Source organism: Scyliorhinus torazame, chromosome 4 (genome assembly GCF_047496885.1).
Source record: "Scyliorhinus torazame isolate Kashiwa2021f chromosome 4, sScyTor2.1, whole genome shotgun sequence".
NCBI lineage: Eukaryota > Metazoa > Chordata > Chondrichthyes > Carcharhiniformes > Scyliorhinidae > Scyliorhinus > Scyliorhinus torazame.
Genome location: NC_092710.1, coordinates 143,001,620 through 143,023,568, shown reverse-complemented (window position 1 = coordinate 143,023,568; position 21,949 = coordinate 143,001,620). Strand labels below are relative to the sequence as shown.

The window sequence follows — 21,949 nt, the reverse complement described above, 5'->3', positions numbered from 1 at the left end:
AACAAAGGTACTTCCAACAGGACAAACATCATGAAGCCAAGTGAGTTTACATTTATCCAGAATATATAAATATGTCCACAGATTTTTCTATGGCGCATTGAATATTTTATTTAGGAACACCTGTTAATGTTGAATTAATTATATCATTAGTCACCGTCTCTTTAATAATAACAATTCACACCTGAGTATCTTTATAATACATGACAATGCAGTCGATAGTGCGATGTAATACAAGTTTGAGAATGAGCCCATCCTAATGGATGATTGCATTGTTGCACAATTGCTTGAAAATGTTTTATTGATTTAAATTGCATAATTGTTTAATCGCTAAAAATATACTTTAGCGGCAAAAATGAATAAGGTGAGGCTCCTCGGTGCGGTGGAGGTCAGGAGGGATGTCCTGTTCCCCAGAAGGTTTTGGAGGGTGAGCCACAGGGCAGCCAGTGCTGCCTGGGACTAGTTGGCTGCAGCCGTGAGCTCGGGGAGTCTGACCAGGGGGACTGGCTTCCAGTTTCACAAGAAGGTCAACGACCTACACCGGACAGCGCAGGTGAGTTGACACCTCCCCCCCCCCCCCCCCCCCCCCACCACCACGCAAGCATCCACCCTCCCAACTCTTGATGCGGCCCCCATCCTTCTTCACCCCCCCCCACCCCCAAGACCTGTCAGCCTCCATGCGAGCATTCACCCCCCCAACCCTTGATGCGGCCCAAACACTCGCTTCACCCCGCTCTCCCTTCAACTCCCACAACCCTTCCTTCACAGACCCAACCCCCCAACACCACTGTGGACCATGCATACGGCTATCGATGCCCTTTCCGTCTCTCTGCAGGAAAATCTCTCCCACAATTGCTGGGAGAGGGCCCAGACTGGCAGAGAGGTGCCGGACATACGAATCCTCACCATCTTTGAGGATCATGCCCTGGAGGTGACCGGTATGGCCGAGGACAGAGCGGTCACCAAGGCGGAGGGTAGCGCACACAGCAGAGGTGAGGAACCACCGGGCCCCACCTGGAAGACCTGTCACATGTGAGATGTTATTGCCATACTGATTGACCCATCCCATAAGACCAGAAGACTATAAGACCATAAGACATAGGAGCAGAATTAGGCCACTCGGCCCATTGAGTCTGCTCCGCCATTCAATCATGGCTGATATTTTCTCATCCCCATTCTCCTGCCTTCTCCCCATAAACCCTGATCCCCTCATTAATCAAGAACCGATCTATCTCTGTCTTAAAGACACTCAATGATTTGGCCTCCACAGCCTTCTGAGGTAAAGAGTTCCACAGATTCACCACCCTCTGGCTGAAGATAAGACCAAGATAAGATCCCTCCCATTGACCACATGTCCATTCTCCCGCAAGTCCTCCAGCCGATGCTGCAAGCCCATCCCGGGTGGCCCTTCCCCTGCCTCCCAGGAAGAGAGCTCCGAGGATGCCACGATCGACGTGTAACAGCTGTCATCTCCACCCTCCACCCGCGCAGATAAGCACATCTTTGTTGGAAACATTAGTGATCAGGTTTCTGGGGCACAATCTGGTGAGCACCACACAGTTGCTAATGCACATCAGGTGGAGGCAGCAGTTAGAGATCTGCTGGATCCCAGGTCCCAGCTGGGTCCCAGCCAGATGCTAAGCCTCTGGTACAGGGTTACCCGGAGCTGATGGAGACGTTAGAGAGCGACCGGGACATTCAGAGAGAGATGTTAGTGACACTCCAGCAAGTCCATAGCTGATTGGAGGCTACGGGCGCAGGAGATGACACTGGCAATGACTGGCACTGAGGCCAAAACCACTGGGGTGGTGACTGCAGTGGAGAGCCTGGTGAACGACATCCCCACCATTAATGAAAGTATCCAAGGTGAAGCAGCTGGTGATGGCCATGGCTGAGGGATTCAGCAGAATGATCGACTCGTGGGCAGCACGGTGGCGCATTGGCAGCACTGCAATCTCACAGCGCCGAGATCCCAGGTTCAATCCTGGCTCTGGGTCACTGTCCGTGTGGAGTTTGCACATTCTCCCCGTGTTTGCGTGGTTTTCGCCCCCACAACCCAAAGATGTGCAGGGTAGGTGGATTGAACACGCTAAATTGCCCCATGATTGGGAAAAATTAATTAGGTACTCTAAATTTATTTTTAAAATAATGATCGACTTGCTGGGAGATGTCACCCAGTACCAGGCTGACCTTGATGAGGTGCTGCGGGACATGGCCCGCTCTCAGATGGGAATGGGCGAGGTGCTGCGGAGCTTGTCCCAGTCGCTGGTGGGCATTGCCGAGGTGCTGCAGGTGGCCAATCACAGGAGCACCGTTGACACCATGGTGCAGACATCAGGGGGCCGTCAGGACTGCAGAGCCAGATGACGCAGGGGTAGCCGGGGCTCTGACGAGCTGCCCCTCCATCCCGAGATGAACCTCAGGGCCGTATGGGCATCAGGCAGGAGGAGGGTGCTAGGTGTCAACCTGGATCCACCCAATGGGGTGGGGGTTGGGGAGCACCAGCTCTCCCGAGTTCCACCCCTCCAATGAGGGCATGTCTCAAAATCAAGACACAGCTGTGCATGTGCCATCGACAAGTGTGCCAGAGCCATCCGGCCTCAGAGCCCCCATGGGATGGCTGCCAGGGGCATCAAAGGCCACAGGATGAGGTAAGCAGCTGGCTGCCTCCACCTCAGATGTGCATCCTGGGGAAATACCAAGACATAGCGGTAGAGATGGAATGTTGAACATCACTGAGGGAGGGAGGGGAAGAGGGTGGGGGTAGGTAGGGAGTGAGGGGGGTGAAGGGGTGGTGGGGAGAGTGGGGTGGCATCTTCAGGACAGTGGGGCATTGTTGGACACCTGTGACACATTAAAAACCCTTGACCACAAGCAGTGTGACGCCTCTGTCACTTTCTTCCGCGATGCAGCCCGATCTCTGAGCTCTTGGCCCATCTCTCCAGACATCTCCCCCTCCCCGTTGCACTCACCCACCCTTCTTCTGTGGACATATCCCCCGGAGCTGTATCCCATCCCCTTGGTGTTTGGATGTTGGCTGCTGCGTGTGTGGTGTTGCCTCCCGCAGTGTCCAGGCATCAAGGTGTGATTGGGATGCTAGGCAATGACTCCCACATGCTACATGGCCGCCCACCCACGGGAATCCACCTGGGTTTCCAATTCCCCATTAGCAAAAGCCTTCAGACGCATAGCCAGAGGCCTCGCAGTTTGTGGAGGTGTTGGGTGGGGCAGACGGGCCAGGGCTAGGATTGCCTTCGGAATGATCCAGGGGTTGGCATGCTAGTACTGCACGCCCCCAGCGCCTCCCTCCTTGCCCTCCCCACCTTTGCATGGCAGCCCACGCCTGTGAAGGGTCCCCCACCCCCACCAAGTACTGGGGCGGCTAGCCTAGTGCCCCCGGGCTCTTTACCTGTGAGCAAAGATGGCTACTCAACTCCTCAGCTCCCCACAGATGCCCTACCGCCAGGTTTATGTTTTTCCAAAGGAGTACTAATCGGCGCCAGCGTGAGCACTTGCTGGGGAGGCCGCTGAATGTCAGGAGGCTGTTGGATATGGGATGGCTCTCGCTAATTGTATGAAAATGGGGCTCAAGGGTGATAATTGGTTTCTCATCACATTACGGCGAGATCCCGATTTCGCCTACGGGAAACTGTTTGGCGCGGTTCTCATTTTTGGTCTCGCCCGCTATTCAGCGGCCTAATTTCGCTCCAGCATAACGAGGCCTGAGAATCGTGCCCAAATTGTCCTTTTGGGCAGGCTTCGGAGGGCGATTCCCACAGAGTGCTTGGGCTCGATCCAGACCTGTATTCACCCACACTTAGTCATTTTTATTTGAAACTTTGGTTGGCACTGCCAGGGTACCAGAGGCAGTGCCAGGGCACTGCCCTGTCCATGACCACCTGGGAGCTCCATTGGACTCTAAGTCTCCTGGTGCGGCCATCGCATCATTTTTGGAGACCAGTACTAATTTGTGCCGGCTTCAGGGTTTGCCGTTGTGACCTGTGAATACCGGGAGCCAGGAAGCTCCGGCCTCGAACGGACAGCGTATATTTAGATAAGTTTAATCACAGATTTAAATATGCTGATCTCCAAAAAGCATCGGGCATAGTGAGTCGGGTGCAGGGCTCGGCCCCCAATACAAAACTCTTATTTCGCCTCTCGCGCTATTCACCAGGAATAGCAGGATTGGCGCAGGGTGAACGTAGTGGGAAAATCGTGCCTATAGTCTTTGGGGTGAGGTAGGAGCAGCAAAGCGCATTGCCAACATCCCATCGCCCTCCGTTTTATCGGCATGGAGTAATGAGGCACAGAGAGATAAGTCGCGACCCCTTTCTACGGCGGGATGGGTGTTGGGCCAGAGGGGGAGGGAGTTGGGCCAGAGGGGGAGGGAGGAAGTCCAGGGGGTCAGGGTCACAACAGAAGGGCAACGGATTGGGAGGGGGTGTCAGGTCGGTCCTGTGGTTGGGGGGGGCGGGTCGGGGGGAGTTGGGTCGGGTCAAGGGAGGGGGTCAGCTTGGGTCAAGTAGTGGAGAGGAGAGGCGTAAAACTGGCAGAACTATCCAAATTAGTGATTTAAATCACTTCTGTTGGATGGCTTCCAGCCGGAGGAAGTGAGAACTTCTGGAAAATTTCCGTGTCAACCCTTACGTTAGAACTTTCAAGAGGGTTTCCCCAGTGCATCATCTCAGTGAGCCTCCCTCACACTGCCCCAAATGCGGCTCGGGAAACCAAGAAGTATTAAGTTGAGATTGTGTTTAGCTGCAATATGATTATCAATAACTACTTGAAGATGAGCAGTGCATTCATTCAATATCCCAATCATTCGTCCCTCAAGCAATACCATGAAAACTGAATTAACTGGTTAGTTATCTTAATTATCTTTGTGGTATCTTGCTATGTAAGATCAGCGATATAGCAACAATAACTCTGCTTCAAAAATGATTTATTGTGTGCACATCCTGGAATATATAGTTAGGCACAAAAAGTTCCTTCACTTCAGTAAATAACTCTTTCTGAAGAAAATATTTGCTCCATTGAGATAAGGTTTGAAGAAACCAAAAATGTATAATATAGAAATAGAGAGGGGGACATTCTATGATGTCTATGAATGCAGCTGATACTTTATGTTTCGGTATTGAACGCAACTGACCTGCCCAGGCCCAACACTGCTAAATCATCTAATTAGACCAATGCAAACTCCCAGTGTGCAAACACGCTGGACTCTCCTGCCACTCCAAACACGCTGGAATCTGTACAGCAAATCCACATTTTCACAACAAGAGGGGCTGGATGGCATCAGTGTTCACTGTCAGAAGAAGCCCTAATCTCATTTTCTGGCACACCCCACACCCATAAATGGCCACTGACCTATTAATTAGCTTATGGCAGGTCTTCTGCCCTCATCAGGGAGTAGATCCTGCCTCTGGGAGCAGTTGCCACTCCTGGGACTGCAGCCAATCATAATGGAGGCATTCAGCGATGGAGCCTAGACTTAAGTCTGGGATCTCGCAAGCGTCAGACAAGCAGGCTGGGGAGAAAGGGGTAGGGGCCAAGGTGGACAGGGCAGGAAAGTGGGTAGGTGGGGGAGAAACAGGTGGGTGGGAAGATATTGGGGGCGTCCAATGTGCACAGAGCATTCATACAGGTGGAAACCCACCTTGATCAGCCACCAGCTTGCCCAGTGAAGCCTGGCAGGCTGGCACAGGTAAAATCCCACAAAAAAGTTGGGACATTGCCGCTTGAGGGCTTCAATTTGCCAAGAGGTAGTCATGCCTCCCAGTGCCTCCCCATAACTGGCAAATTTGTGACGGGAGCCACGATGGGCAGGTGGGAACTGGTAATTTTACAAAACCCTCTCCCCACTCTGTAACCATTAGAACGGCAGAGGCTGAGGGGTGGCCTGTTAGAGGTCTACAAGATTATGAGGGGCATGGATAGAGTGGATGGACAGGCACTCTTTCCCAGGGTGGAGGGGTCAGTCACCAGGGGACATAGGTTTAAGGTCCGTGGGCAAAGTTTAGAGGAGACGCGTGAGGCAGATTTTTAACACAGAGGGTGGTGAGTGCCTGGAACATGTTGCCAGGGGAGGTTGTGGAAGCAGATACATTAACGGCGTTCAAAAGGCATCTTGACAAATACATGGATAGGATGGGTATAGTGGGATATGGCACAAGGAAGTGTTGAGGGTTTTGGCCAACGGTGGCATCATGACCGGTGCAGGCTTGGAGTGCCTGTTCCTGTGTTGTATTGTTCTTTGTTCAAGCCACCCTACACTTCAAGGATTGGGAGGAATCTACCATAATTAATTTTTCACCGTAGAAGCTCATTACATGGGCCAAGATTTTCTGCTCCCGTTCACGTATCATGAAAAGTGCAAAGTCGCATTTAATGTTGGCGGTTGATGCGATTGTCCCCATTACAAAAGAACAAAGAAAAGTACAGCACAGGAACAGGCCCTTCGGCCCTCCAAGCCTGTGCCGACCATGCTGCCCGACTAAACTAAAATCTTCTACACTTCCTGGGTCCGTATCCTTCTATTCCCATCCTATTCATGTTTTGTCAAGATGCCCCTTAAATGTCACTATCGTCCCTGCTTCCACCACCTCCTCCGGTAGCGAGTTCCAGGCACCCACTACCCTCTGTGTAAAAAGCTTGCCTCGTACATCTCCTCTAAACCTTGCCCCTTGCACATTAAACCTATGGCCCCTGGTAATTGACCCCTCTAACCTGGGGAAAAGCCTCTGACTATCCACTCTGTCTATGCCCCTCATAATTTTGTAGACCTCTATCAGGCCGCCCCTCAACCTCCGTCGTTCCAGTGAGACCAATCGGTGATGGAATGCATTTCGCAATGTTCAATGTTAGGCGCGTCATTATAGTTCATTAACATATCTTTGTCAGGCCCCTACACCAGAATCATCTCTCCCCATCAGAAAATCGATCCATAGCGACATAACGGCAGAAGGACGTGAATCACGACTGGTCTCTGCACCGGGTGATAGGCTTCCCGGGGAGCTCGGGTTTCGCAGCGCTCGGTGGTGTAGGGGGAGGACCATGACCAGGTATTGCCCTGACACTGCCCAGGCATCCCAGGCAATGCCCAGGTAATCCCAAGGGGCTGTCCCGGGTAGTGTGAGGAGGAGTTCCAGAGTTAACTGGTTTGTTCACGTGCGCTGGGGTGGCATTTCCATATAGCGCCACAATCCTCGGACTTCTAAGTTGCTGGTGAGGTGGATGAATCAGAGGCCGCCCTGCCAATATTACGTGTGGGACCCAATCATTGGGGATTGTCTTTCCCAGAGTGCTGCACTATAATGCGGAGAAAGCCGCCATTGCCTTTGCCGGCGTCAATGCCGAGTTCTCGACCACCATTGGCCTTAGCCAATTTCCGTGAAATCTCGCACATGGAGTTCTGTGTGTCATATAAAAAATGTTGAAAAACGTTAACAATGAGTCCAAACTTTAAGGAGTGGAAATTCTCGAAGAATAACGGTAAAATAAAATCCCTACAAATTAAAAAAACAGGGCAGTAGTGGAAATATTTGGATGGACTAACTTTAGCTTTCTCTCATCTAGTCCACCCACCAGAACTACATACCAGCACCAGCTACAAAGCATGTCACAAAAAGATAAAGATTTAACCAGTTTTTTCATGAATTTGCATAGTTTTAACTGCAAATAAATAGAAATATATCAGTTTCTACAATAAATGCGGGGTGAAGAGATTGAAAAGTTAATTTAAAAAACTGAAGTCACAAAATTAAGAGAAAGACAAATTTCATTTGAAGCTAAAACAAAATTAGAGAAAAGGAATTAAGGATGACACTGTGGCATAGTGGCTAGCACTGCTGCCTTATAGCACCCAAGACCCGAGTTTGATCCCGGCCCCTATTCACTGTCCGTGTGGAGTTGCACATTCTCCCCGTGTCTGCATGGGTCTCACCTCCACAACCCAAAATGATGTGCAGAGTAGGTGGATTGGCCACGCTAAATTCCCCTTAACAATAAAAAAGAATTAAATGCTCATTAAAAAGGCATCATGCATCAGATTGCAGTCAATGGTGTTCGAGTTGGTCATTCTATAGGTAACATTCTAAGGCGCATGCATGCTCATCTATTCACAAACAAATAGAGAATATTATCTTGCTGGCTGGAAGGCTAGTTATGACTCATCAAGCCTGGTGTGCATGACAGCTAAAAGGCCTGTGAGAAAAAAATCCCAGATTCTGTCCCCGCACAGGTACGGAGAGCAGAATAAAACGAAACACTTTTTATTTGACATGAAGGCACTTGTGAAGATCCAAATGGAGGCTGGCACACATGTCAGTGGTGAATTTTAATTTTTGATCTGGCATCTGTGGTCTAAGTAACAAGGGTAGGTTAAACTCTGGCAAAATTATTTCTTGAACTGCGAAAATCTTACCAATTCTTACCAATTTAAAATTGATGATAGTAAAACCAATTTAAAAATAACTTTTCCACAAGACTAACCAGAGACCAGAAACTAACTGCCAATTTGCCACACACATATGCAGATAAAGATAGATAGATACAAAGAACAAAGAAAAAAGAAATGTACTGCACAGGAACAGGCCCTTCGGCCCTCCAAGCCCGTGCCGACCATGCTGCCCGACTAAACTACAATCTTCTACATTTCCTGGGTCCGTATCCCTCTATTCCCATCCTATTCATGTTTTGTCAAGATGCCCCTTAAATGTCACTATCGTCCCTGCTTCCGCCACCTCCTCCGGTAGCGAGTTCCAGGCACCCACTACTGTGTAAAAAACGTGCCTCGTACATCTACTCTAAACATTGCTCCTCTCACCTTAAACCTATGCCCCCTAGTAATTGACCCCTCTACCCTGGGGAAAAGCCTCTGACTATCCACTCTGTCTATGCCCCTCATAATTTTGTAGACCTCTATCAGGTCGCCCATCAACCTCCGTCATTCCAGTGAGAACAAACCGAGTTTATTCAACCGCTCCTCATAGTTAATGCCCTCCATACCAGGCAACATTCTGGTAAATCTCTTCTGCACCCTCTCTAAAGCCTCCACATCCTTCTGGTAGTGTGGTGACCAGAATTGAACACTATACTCCAAGTGTGGCCTAACTAAGGTTCTATACAGCTGCAACATGACTTGCCAATTCTTATACTCAATGCCCCGGCCAATGAAGGCAAGCATGCCGCATGCCTTCTTGACTACCTTCTCCACCTGTGTTTCCCCTTTCAGTGATCTGTGGACCTGTACTCCTAGATCTCTCTGACTTTCAATACTCTTGAGGGTTCTACCATTCACTGTATATTCCCTACCTGCATTAGACCTTCCAAAATGCATTACCTCACATTTGTCCGGATTAAACTCCATCTGCCATCTCTCCGCCCAAGTCTCCAAATAATCTAAATCCTGCTGTATCCTCCGACAGTCCTCATCGCTATCCGCAATTCCACCAACCTTTGTGTCGTCTGCAAACTTACTAATCAGACCAGTTACATTTTCCTCCAAATCATTTAGATATACTACAAACAGCAAAGGTCCCAGCACTGATCCCTGCGGAACACCACTGGTCACAGCCCTCCAATTAGAAAAGCATCTTTCCATTGCTACTTTCTGCCATACGTCCATTTGCTTGCAAATGGGAGTAGATCCTGTCTCGAAGAATTCTCTCCAGTAATTTCCCTACTACTGAAGTAAGGCTCACCGGCCTGTAGTTCCCTGGATTATCCTTGCTACCCTTCTTAAACAGAGGAACAACATTGGCTATTCTCCAGTCCTCCGGGACATCACCTGAAGACAGTGAGGATCCAAAGATTTCTGTCAAGGCCTCAGCAATTTCCTCTCCAGCCTCCTTCAGTATTCTGGGGTAGATCCCATCAGGCCCTGGGGACTTATCTATCTTAATATTTTTTAAGACGCCCAACACCTCGTTTTTTTGGATCTCAATGTGACCCAGGCTATCTACACACCCTTCTCCAGACTCAACATCTACCAATTTCTTCTCTTTGGTGAATACTGATGCAAAGTATTCATTTAGTACCTCGCCCATTTCCTCTGGCTCCACACATAGATTCCCTTGCCTATCCTTCAGTGGGCCAACCCTTTCCTTGGCTACCCTCTTGCTTTTTATGTACGTGTAAAAAGCCTTGGGATTTTCCTTAACCCTATTTGCCAATGACTTTTCGTGACCCCTTCTAGCCCTCCTGACTCCTTGCTTATGTTCCTTCCTACTTTCCTTATATTCCACACAGGCTTCGTCTGTTCCCAGCCTTTTAGCCCTGACAAATGCCTCCTTTTTCTTTTTGACGAGGCCTACAATATCTCTCGTTATCAAGGTTCCCGAAATTTGCCGTATTTATCCTTCTTCCTCACAGGAACATGCCGGTCCTGAATTCCTTTCAACTGACACTTGAAAGCCTCCCACATGTCAAATGTTGATTTGCCCTCAAACATCCGCCCCCAATCTAGGTTCCCGCCTAATATTGTTAAAATTAGCCTTCCCCCAATTTAGCACATTCATCCTAGGACCACTCTTATCCTTGTCCACCAGCACTTTAAAACTTACTGAATTGTGGTCACTGTTCCCGAAATGCTCCCCTACTGAAACTTCTACCACCTGGCCGGGCTCATTCCCCAATACCAGGTCCAGTACCGCTCCTTCCCTAGTTGGACTGTCTACATATTGTTTTAAGAAGCCCTCCTGGATGCTCCTTACAAACCCTGCCCCGTCTAAGCCCCTGGCACTAAGTGAGTCCCAGTCAATATTGGGGAAATTGAAGTCTCCCATCACAACAACCCTCTTGTTTTTACTCTTTTCCAAAATCTGTCTACCTATCTGCTCCTCTATCTCCCGCTGGCTGTTGGGAGGCCTGTAGTCGACCCCCAACATTGTGACTGCACCCTTCTTATTTCTGATCTCTACCCATATAGCCTCACTGCCCTCTGAGGTTCCTCCCGTAGTACAGCTGTGATATTCTCCCTAACCAGTAGCGCAACTCCGCCACCCCTTTTACATCCCCCTCTATCCCGCCTGAAACATCTAAATCCTGGAACGTTTAGCTGCCAATTCTGCCCTTCCCTCAACCAGCTCTCTGTAATGGCAACAACATCATAGTTCCAAGTACTAATCCAAGCTCTAAGTGCATCTGCCTTACCCGTAATACTTCTTACATTAAAACATATGCACTTCAGGCCACAAGACCCGCTGTGTTCAGTAACTTCTCCCTGTCTGCTCTGCCTCAGAGCCACACTGTCCCTATTCCCTAGTTCTCCCTCAATGCTCTCACCTTCTGACCTATTGCTCCCATGCCCACCCCCCTGCCATACTAGTTTAAACCCTCCCATGTGACACTAGCAAACCTCGCGGCTAGATAGACAGTTGTTAACCATCCAGAATTAGCCTGCATGGAGTCTTCAAGAACTAAAGCAGGAATTTTAATCATCTGGACACTACATCTGGAGCAACATGGGAGAAAAATTGGAGGGACATTTCATTTTCATGACCACTTCATTTATTTGTAAGATAGGTATTGAAGATGGAAAACAAATGGTAGTATGACCAAGTTGGAGGGGGAGTTCATGTGATGAAACCTCCTGCAGTAAATCTGACCAGAGTTTGCCACCCTATATATATATCTTAACAGCAGCGTGGAACATAAGGTTGGGCAAATCTGCGTCGAGCTAGATGTAACATGAAAATTCCTACCACAGTGCCATCTACTGGAGCAATTAGGACAGCAGGTACGATCATGGGGCTTTACCGTAACAGCAATATTTATATTAGAATTGTCAATAAAACATTTAGTCACATATCAATGTTAATATATAATAGATATCTGAATGCTGGGTCCGAGAAACACTTTTTAATGGAGTTCAAATCATGAAATAGTTAGATTAAGAGTCAGAGAGAGGAAGCGTGTGTGAAGCATGAATGTGAGTATAGATCAGACATGTTCAAATGGCCTGTTTCTGTGCTTTGAACTCTGTGTAATTCCATGTAACTGTGAAATGTATACTCGACTCACCAGCCTCGTAAAATGCACAATACTACAACCGGTCTCCTGTTACAACTTTGAGACAGCAGAAATCCCAAGGAGACCGTATAAATGGCCATTTACAACTATTTACACTGTCTCTCTGAAGTTTGCACCAGACTTACACCAAGGGCATGTGATCAAAGGTAGACTTACAGAATTTCATACGAATAAAATAAATATAGATTGGACCTCTGCAGTGGGGTGATTGTGGACGATGTTACGTGCACTCAGCGGTGAGACCTCCGACCAGCAGGTGCAATCAGACATCAGTCATGTGACATTGGCGAGCGACAGAAGGTTGTAAGGTTACATCAGGACAGTCGCACATAAGAGTAGTTCCAGGAGAGTCTAATGTAACTCTAGGATAACTTGGTCTGTATAGCAATTCTGATACCACGTGTACATCAATAAAACATCACTCCAGTTAAGTCGCCTGCAAATCTGTAGGTTCATTGCACAGACAAGATCACAGAACACAACATGGTGCCAGAATGTTGAAGATTTGATGGTAACAACAGAAAAGGCTAAGTTTTTATTTAAATTTAGAATACCCAATTCACTTTTTCCAACTAAGGCGCAATTTAGCGTGGCCAATCCACCTAGCTTGCACATTTTTGGGTTGTGGGGGCGAAACCCACGCAAACACGGGGAGAGCGTGCAAACTCCACACGGACAGTGACCCAGAGCCGGGATTGAACCTGGGATCTCAGCGCCGTGAGGCCACAGTGCTAACCCACTGCGCCACCATGCTGCCACAGAAAAGGCTAAGTTGAATCGGCCGAAGAACAAAAAAAACGAAAAGATTCTTCCACCGACCTGTGAACTACGGCGTTTAGCGATTCAACGCCGTAAAAGACACTGATGTTTGAGATGGAAGGTTTAACGGCACCCGACCAGCTTCACGTATAGGGTAATGGAGACAAAAACTGCTGTGTCTTCAAACAGCAGTTAAAACTCTATGTCTCAGCCTGCAGGCACAGTGTAACGAAAGATGAATTGCGTTGCTTCTAACGGTGGGGGGGGTGCACAAGCAATTAAACTATATAAACTTTTGCTTTTGATAGTGAAGTGGAGCAAGAGATACGATGAAGTCATCAGGTACTTCGATCGGCATTGCTCCCCCCAAAAAAATGAAACATTTGAAAGATACATTTTCTTTTCTCCGCATACCCAGAAACCAGGCAAATCTTTTGACGGTTTTGTCACTGACTTGAAGCTGAAGGCCCAGTCCTGCAATTTCAGTAGTCTGAAATCTTCAATGATCTGCGACTAAATTGTATTTGGGTTATCAAATGGTAAGCTCTGAGAGAGGTTGCTGCGGGAAGAAAATTTGATATTGGAACAAGCAATAAAGATTTGTCATGCAAGTGAGTTAGCTGCACAGCAAATCAACACACTCAGCTCAAAACATTCTGGCGCCAACATGGAGGATGACGCCAGCGCCATTAGCATTGTGACGCAGGTCAATAAGAAACGTGGTCTCAGTGCGGGTGGCCATTTTAAGCGACCAACAGGAGCCGCCCGCCATCTTGTGCCAGAAATGTGGCAACCGACATGGCCCACGACAATATCCAGCCTTTGGTAAAGTATGTTCCAGGTGTGGCCATGACGGCCATTTTGCAAAACAGTGTTTTCTGCTTCCTACAGTGGACCAGATGGAATTGATCAATGCAGTTAATGAGATGACCCTTGATGAATTATTTTTTGCGGATCTAATCTCAACCAAGGACACGATAAGTCTGAAAACAAAAGAGGAAAAAGTTTTGATGACCAATTGGAAAGACAGTTCCAATCCAGCTGATACCGTCAAAAGCAGATGGACCATTTCAGTGATGTTAAACGACATGCTGATAAAATGTGAACTTGACATGGGAGCAAAGGCAAACCTCCTCAGTTTGACTGATCTGCACGGCCTGTGAGTGCCGCCGAAAGTCGTAACCCGGCCAAGAATGCTGATCGACTACAGTGGGAATGAGTTTGAGACATTGGGGGAATATGTCCTCGGAGCATGGGTACACAATAGAAGATACGTATACCTTTCTCCATTGTGGACACGGAACGTGAATCTATCCTAGGAGCAGATGTGTGTGAGACCCTGAACCTGGTGGAGCAGCCGTACGTTCCAGTCAGCAAGCCAACAGAAGGTCACAGCGATTCACAACCAAATACAGTGGCAAAACTGTCCAATGAGATACAAGCGATGGCGAAAGTGGAGGAAGATCAACCGGGGATGTAAATGGAGAATCCAAAGGACACTGCAGAGTTCTGGCTGTCCGTCTTCAAGGATGAGGATATGCCCAGAAGCATGATGAGCATCGACAGGACGTTGCAATAAACTTTTCGGATCCCGGACAGCCAATGGGCTTCACTCTGGAGTTCAAGTTTGAATCGAATGAGTACTTCACGAATGAAGGCTCGTAAAAGCATCCAAATGGAATTGTGGCTGTTGGGGCAGGCTTCCTTGTATTTACAATCACGGGGTGCACGGGTTGCCACATCGACTGGAAGAATGGAAAAAATGTCACAATGAAAACCATTAGACTGAACCAGTTGCATGAGAGTTGGCCTTGTAAAGCAGTCATGAAAACTGTGCTAAATAACTCTTTTTACAATTTCTTCACTCCCCCTGAAGTTCCGAAACATGGAGTGTTAGGTGGAAGCTTTGCAGCAAGACTCGCTACTGATTTGAAAATAAGTCAATTACTGCATGAACTCATACTTCCACAAGCTGTGTTATACTTCACAGAAGATGATGATGAGCACAAGGATATTGATGATGAGTATGAGGATATTGATGATGAGTACGAGGCTATTGATGATGAGTCCGAGGATATTGATGATGAGTATGAGATTATTGATGACGAGTACGAGGATATTAATGATGAGTACGAGGTTATTGATGAAGAGTATGAGGTTATTGATGACGAGTACGAGGATATTAATGATGTGTACGAGGTTATTGATGATGAGTATGAGGATATTGATGATGAGTATGAGGATATTGATGATGAGTATGAGGATATTGATGATGAGTACGAGAATATTGATAATGAGTGCGAGGTTATTGATGATGAGTACGAGGATATTGATGATGAGTACAATGGCATGAACTCCGATGATGAGGACGATGAGAACACATACGAAGAATGTGAATATGATAAAAAGGACGACTCCCAGAGTGAGGCAGTGGAGGACGATGATAAAACGCTGGCAAGTGGATTCGAGGGCGCAATGAGGTGATAGCACTGGGCATAAAACCAACGGTGGAGAAGTTGACTCCAGAAGCACATGGTGAGTCATCTCAGGCCTCTGAAATGGTTCCGGTAATTGACTCCCTGCTGCTCGGTGGCATCAGACATCCATCATGTGACATCCGGCTAACGGCAGAAGGTTCTAAGGTACACATCAGGACAGTCGCACATAAGGGTAGTTCCAAGAGAGTTTAATGTAACTCTAGGATAACTTTGTCTGTATAGCAATTCTGATTGTTACTCTGCCACGTATACATCAATAAAACATCACTCCAGTTAAGTCATCAGCAGGTCTGTAGGTTCATTGCATAGACAAGATCACAGAACACAACATGCAGCAGTCCCGAAAGACATGCTTGATAGGTGAATTGGACATTCTGAATTTTCCCTCAGTGTACCTGAACAGGTATGGTACTGTGGTGACTAGGGGATTTTCACAGTAACTTCATTGCAGTGTTGATGTGACACTAATAAAGATTATTATTATGTTCAGTCTAATTTATATGTACCAGAGTGGCATGAGGCTTCATCTTATGCTACATTTGGTCATCTGAAAGAGGCATTTTAGACTACTGCCTTGCCATAACTGGTCCTGATATCACACGATGACAGATCGGAATTATAACGGTGATATTGAAAGGAATGGGTAATATTAGCTTTTCCAATCCTTGGGGAGAGATACTAGATTAAGCAAGCTTGAGGCTGAGAAATTGAATCATTTTAAAAATCGCAGGGGATAAAATGACAAAACCTGTAAACCTAACAGTAAATATCATCTCTGCAAGGGAGGCATTTGTGTCTCAATGAGAAAATAAAAGGAATTTACAAGAGATGGTGAAGTAGGAGTACACAATCTGAAACTGTTTGTCTCTCCAATTTCCCTATGTGCATTCCATGTCTGCGTCTGGACACTCAATCTCTGATATATACACCCTGTACCGTTTCCCCAGTCCCACACACTCCTTCAGCCCTAAACACCTTAATATCGCAAAAAGCTACCCAAAGGATTTTTTACATATCTATTTGTCACTGATTCTAGTTCGGTATTGTTGCAGACCAACTTATTCCCTTATGTTAATATTATTCAACAATGTAACCCCACTCGGGGCTGGGATCAGACAATATTGAAGAAGCCAGTCGACAGAACTCACCCCTTCTGGCTTACTTGTGTGCATATAGAAATAAATGGCAGTTCAGGCTTTTCACAATGGAGATATTGAGGTGCCAACTACCTAGCTAACCTTGATTAAGACCCATATGTGATCTACAGAAGGAATGACCGGCTGGTTCACAAGGAACTCATTCCAGGTAAGGAGAATTAAGCTGACTGGAACTCAAACCAGCATCAAGTTCTGAATCTAAAAGTTCAGGCACACCCAATGTATCCATCTGCTGGTACTCGCCATGGGCAAAAATGTCAATGCCAGCAGAAAATCTCATGAGACCGCTGGTGACATACTGAGGTTCCTGTCCAAATTAATTTTACTTAACACTTAAAGAACTTCCCACCATGCATTCCTCTCTCCCGTGCACCCCCAGGAGGTCCCCACTCGTCAACATGATGTCACGTCGATGAGGTTTACAGCAGCTTCTGCAAAAGAGAGGTAGTCGAGGGGAACCCAGTAGGAGCGCAAAATTAAGTACAGCATGTTGTGTTATTCACCCTGGGGTAACACGGACTGCAACTGGATGCAGTTGTACTGTAAAGTAGACACCAAACTTAGACGTTAGTTCAATACATTTTATTGAACTTCTGGAGCAGTGCACACAGCATTCTGTGGGTTGACACTCTACTAATCTAAGCGTGCTTACTATAACTAACTAGACCAGACTAGCCGTGAGCCACGTGTAGAAGATGCTAACTGATATATACACCCTGACTGTCACTACAGTTGTCACCAGTGGAAAGATGCAGAGTGCTGATGCCTCGTGTGTTTTATAGTGGGAGACCACCCTCTAGTGTTCTGCCTGGTTATTGGTTGTGTTCTGTCCTGTGTGTTGATTGGCTGCACTGGGTGTCTGCCACTGCCTGTCTGTATCTCATTATGTGCATGAGTACATATTATGACACAGCCCTCAGGGGGCAAAGGGACATGCATGGACAGTGCCCCGTCCCACTAGCATGACGACAAAAACCACGCACCCATATTTTCTGTCCACAGAGTGCCAGAAGATCTGAAGAGAAAATTTGGCTCTGCAGCTGGAGAGCCCCAGCACAGAGTGCAAAATTCCGTCCATGTGATTTAGCAGAGTCCCATTTTGGGCGCGAACGACGATGTATTTCCTGGTGCCTGCAGCACCGAGAACAATGCCGCTATCAAACGACGCTCTTTTTTGTCGTCATGCTATCAAACGAGGCTCATTTTTCTTGCCTCGTTCGGGAACACCCCGCCAAGAACGCAGTTACCTTACTTCCTGAACCGACGAGCTCAATTTGTCAGTGCAGGAAGATATCGGGGTGCCATTTTTAAATGCTGCCCTGATCTGTCGAGCCCCTCAGACTCCCCATCACAGCTTCCAGACCACCTCAACACCCTGACCGACCTCTTTAGGGGTCCTCAAGCTCTTAAGCGCAGGGCATCCCTTGGCCCGATCCCTGGCACGGGCAACCTGGCATTTTGGAATATTGGCACTGACAATCTAACAATCTGGCAGTGCCCCTGCCAGACTATAAGTGTCACTCAGGCACCCTGTTGCTAGAGTGCCCAGGTGACAGTGTCAAGATGCCCAGGTGGCAGCAGGAGTGCCAGACTACTACCCTGCGAGAGCACAACCGCCCCGGGGACCTCCAAGGTGCCCAGGTGCCATTGCACCTGGTCCACGTTTATGTGGACCAATATTAAACGGAGCCATGGCGAGGTCTCCCAGCCTCGAGCGTTCAATCCCGGACCTCGGGAGAATCGGTTGCCGACATATTTAAATGAGCCGAATGGCTCACTTAAATATGTAAATCTGGATCTCGCCCTCAATCGCGAGATCTCTATAGAATTTTATAGTTTTCTGTGAGAACCCCCCCTCATTCTTCTACAATCTTAACCAATTCAATCTCTCCTCATACGTCAGTCCCACCAAACTACCAAATCTGTCTGGTAAATCTTTGCTGCAATCCCTATTCAGGAACAACATGCTTCCTCAGATAAGAAGGCCAAAACTACATGCAATATTTCATGAGCAGTCTCACCAAAGCCCTGTATAAATGCAGTAAGACATCCCTACTCCTGTACTTGAATCCTCTCACTATGAAGGCCAGCATACCATTTGCCTTCTTCACCGCCTGCTGTATCTTCAGTGACTGGTGTACGAGGAACCCAGGTCTCGTTGTACTTTCCCCTCTCCCATGGCCATTCAGATAATAATCTGCCTTCCAGGTTTTGCTACCAAAATGGATAACCTCACATTTATCCACATTATACAGTATCTGCCATGCATTTGCCCATTCACTGAACTTGTCCAAATTACATTGAAGCATCTCTGCGTCCTCCTCACAGCTCACCGTCCCACTCAGCTTTGTGTGATCTACAATTTTCCTACTGCATCTGCAATTGCCTGCTCTGAGATTGAGGATCCGATCCTACATCTTTCCCCATCCACATCTCCTGCTTCCATTTGCACTGGCTGCCAAGGAATCATGAGGCTAAAATCCTGCTCTGAATGGGTTACATTTTGCCAGCCACATTTTGATCTGCCACCAGATAGAGGGAACTCATGGGCTTTCCACTATTGCTTATTGAAATGTAGCGCACTATTTAAGTCAGGCACTGTGAATGCCGAGATCCGCATGTCTTCAGCAGGACTGTAAGCCTGCTGTTTTAGTTTCTTTCTGAAAGTGATAATCTGCATTTCCTACTGGTGGCAAATAATGAAGCTGAGTGTCATCTGCTGTGTCTTGTGCTGAGATAGGACAACAATGTCCAGAGGGCAAGCAGGTCAGCCTAGTTCAGACAGAGACAGAGCACGCTCCAAGCACTGGTGCCCCCACCTGTTTACATGGGAGAGCTGCTGGCAAAATAATTTGTGTCCAGTAGCAGTCTATCAGATAGATGCCTCCTGTTGTGAAACCATGCTTTATGGCTTCACAGCACCAGGGTCCAAGGTTCGATGCCTGGCTTTGGTTATTGTCTGTGCGGAGTCTGCACGTTCTCCATGTGTCTGCGTGGGTTTCCTCCGGGTGCTCCGGTTTCCTCCCACAAATCCTGAAAGACGTGCTAGAAGGTAATTTGGACATTCTGAATTCTCCCTCTGGGTACCTGAACAGGCGCCGGAATGTGGCAACTAGGGGCTTTTCACAGTAACTTCATTGCAGTGTGTGAACATTGCGAGTGTGTGAGTGTGAAAATCAGAATGCTTTTAGTTTTTCATTTAGACTGCATTAGGTACAATAAAAACTATCCTCTTATCTGTTTGAAAATTCAAGAAAGTCTATCTGATTATGTCAGTAGATAAACAGTTAAACGCTCACGGAACTGGCAAGTATATCTGTTTTAAAACCTGTTGCGGTCAAAGGAGGAGAGGGAATTGGGAGCAGCCAGTCAACCCCTCCTCACCTGATAGTAAAACTCCTAATATCGAAATGACCCAGCCACAGTGACCAACCTCCGGGGATGCCGTTGGTGCTGGGTTACTCTTGTGTCTGAATCTTTATTGTCTGTGCATGTGCCCAGTGCTGCTTCACATGTGCAGACTTGAGCCCACACAGCCACAAGGGACCAGGGGAGTATGAGCCAGCAGACGCCTCTGAGCATTGCTCAACTTTGGCACGTGGGTAGTTTGGAATGTGGCATAAGGTATCCAGCAGGTGTTCAGAAAAGTGGTGTCCCAGTCAGTCCCAGACTCAAGTCCAAGCTTGAAACCATCTCCCCCACGCCACTCCCCCTCCCCCGCCCCACACTTGCCCCCTCCCATTACCCCACCCTCAACCCCTGTGGTCTCATCAGCATCAATATCCACACCCCACTCCCAACTCTCCCCCATGGAGGAGTGCTCCTTACTTGATGTGATTTCAGTAGAGAGGGTGCAGGGGAGATTCACCAGGATGTTTCCAGAGTGCAGCATTTGAGCTATGAAGAGAGGCTGGATAGGCTCCGGTTGTTTTCTTCAGAGCAGATAGGGCTGAATGGGGACCTGATTGAGGTGCATAAAATTATGTGTTGTAGACAGGGTAGATAGGAAGCATCGTTTCCCTTAGTTGAAGGGTCAGTAACGAGGGGATATAATTTTAAGGTGAGGGGCAGGAGGTTTAGAGGGGATTTGAAGACACCTTTTTCACCCTTGTCAAAGAAATATTAAAAATCAATATCCTTCCTGAAGAATCCTAAAATTCCTCCAACCCAATCTATGAGCAAAACTTAATTTTGCATTGCATAATATAATTCATACATTACCATCTAGAAAGAAAAGAGCAGTAGACAAATTACTCCCCAAGTCACACTGTGGCTGTATCAAAAGGCTGGAACTCCCTCACTAACTACTTATGGGCTTCAGCAGTTCAAGAAGGTGGCTCACCACCATTTGCTCACGGGCAATTAATGATGGGCCATAAATGGTGGCCTTGTCAGCAATGAGCAATGTCCACATCCCATAACTTAATAAAAAAAGTAACGCTTTGCTGACATAGCAAAACTTTAACCACACGTTTATCTGCTCAGACATCAGAGAACTGTAATGTTTAGAACTTACCCTTGAGTCTCTCGACCTGTAATTTTCTTTGACAAGGCTTGATAGTAAGGCAGCTTCTTGAATTTCTCTGATCCCACAGCCACATAATGCTGGTGGTTGTCTAACTCAGCTGCACCCAGCAACGATCTTCCATCTAGTGTGCAGAGTCTGAATACGTTAAAAAAAAAGTTTCACTTTTTTTAATATAAATTTAGAGTACCCAATTATTATTTTTTCTATTTAAGGGGTAATTTAGTGTGGCCAATCCACCTAACCTGCACATCTTTGGGTTGTGGGGATGAAACCCAAGCAGAGACGGGGAGAACGAGCAAACTCCACAGACAGACAGTGACCCGGGGCCGGGATTGAACCCGGGTCCTCAGGAGCGTAGGCAGCACTGTGGCACCATGCCGCCCAACACTGTTTTTATTTTAACCAATATTTAAAGTTCTATAGGATGTAGGAGCAGGAATAGGCCACTCGGTCCATCGAGTCTGCTCCGCTATTCAATGAGATCATGGCTGCTCTGATATAAACCTCAACTCTACTTTCCCGCCTTATTCTAATACCCCTTGATTCCCTTACTGATTAAAAATCTGTCTATCTCAGTCTTGAATATACTTAGCGGCTCAGCCTCTACAGCTCTCTGTGCTAAAGAATTCCACAGATTCACTATACTCTGAAAGAAGAAATTCCTCCTCATCAATGTCTCAAATGGGCAAATTCCTACTCTTTGCTTATGCCCTCTGTTCATAGACTCTTCCACAAGAGGAAATATCCTCTCAGTATCTACCTTGTCAAGCCCCCTGAGAATGCTATTTGTCTCAATAAGGTCACCTCCCATTCTTATAAATTGCAGTGAGTACAGGCCCAATCTACTCATGCTCTCCTCAAAAGAAATCCCTCCATACCCAGGATCAACCGAGCGAACCGTCTCTGGTCTGCCTCCAATGCTATCTTTCACTGTGTGAAATGGGGCAAGATTCTCCGGACATTCGCTGCTGGCGGGATTC

General features: G+C 47.3%; 1 protein-coding gene across 10 annotated transcripts in view; it reads right to left on the bottom strand.

Moving 5' to 3' along the window:
* LOC140410513 (doublecortin domain-containing protein 2) overlaps positions 1-21,949 on the bottom strand; it is a 254,897-nt gene that overhangs the window by 160,123 nt on the left and 72,825 nt on the right. For all 10 annotated transcript variants that reach the window (XM_072498707.1, XM_072498700.1, XM_072498702.1 and 7 more), the window contains one exon: positions 20,958-21,104. In XM_072498707.1, coding sequence (XP_072354808.1) covers positions 20,958-21,104 — 147 coding nt within the window. The remainder of the gene's footprint in view (positions 1-20,957; positions 21,105-21,949) is intronic.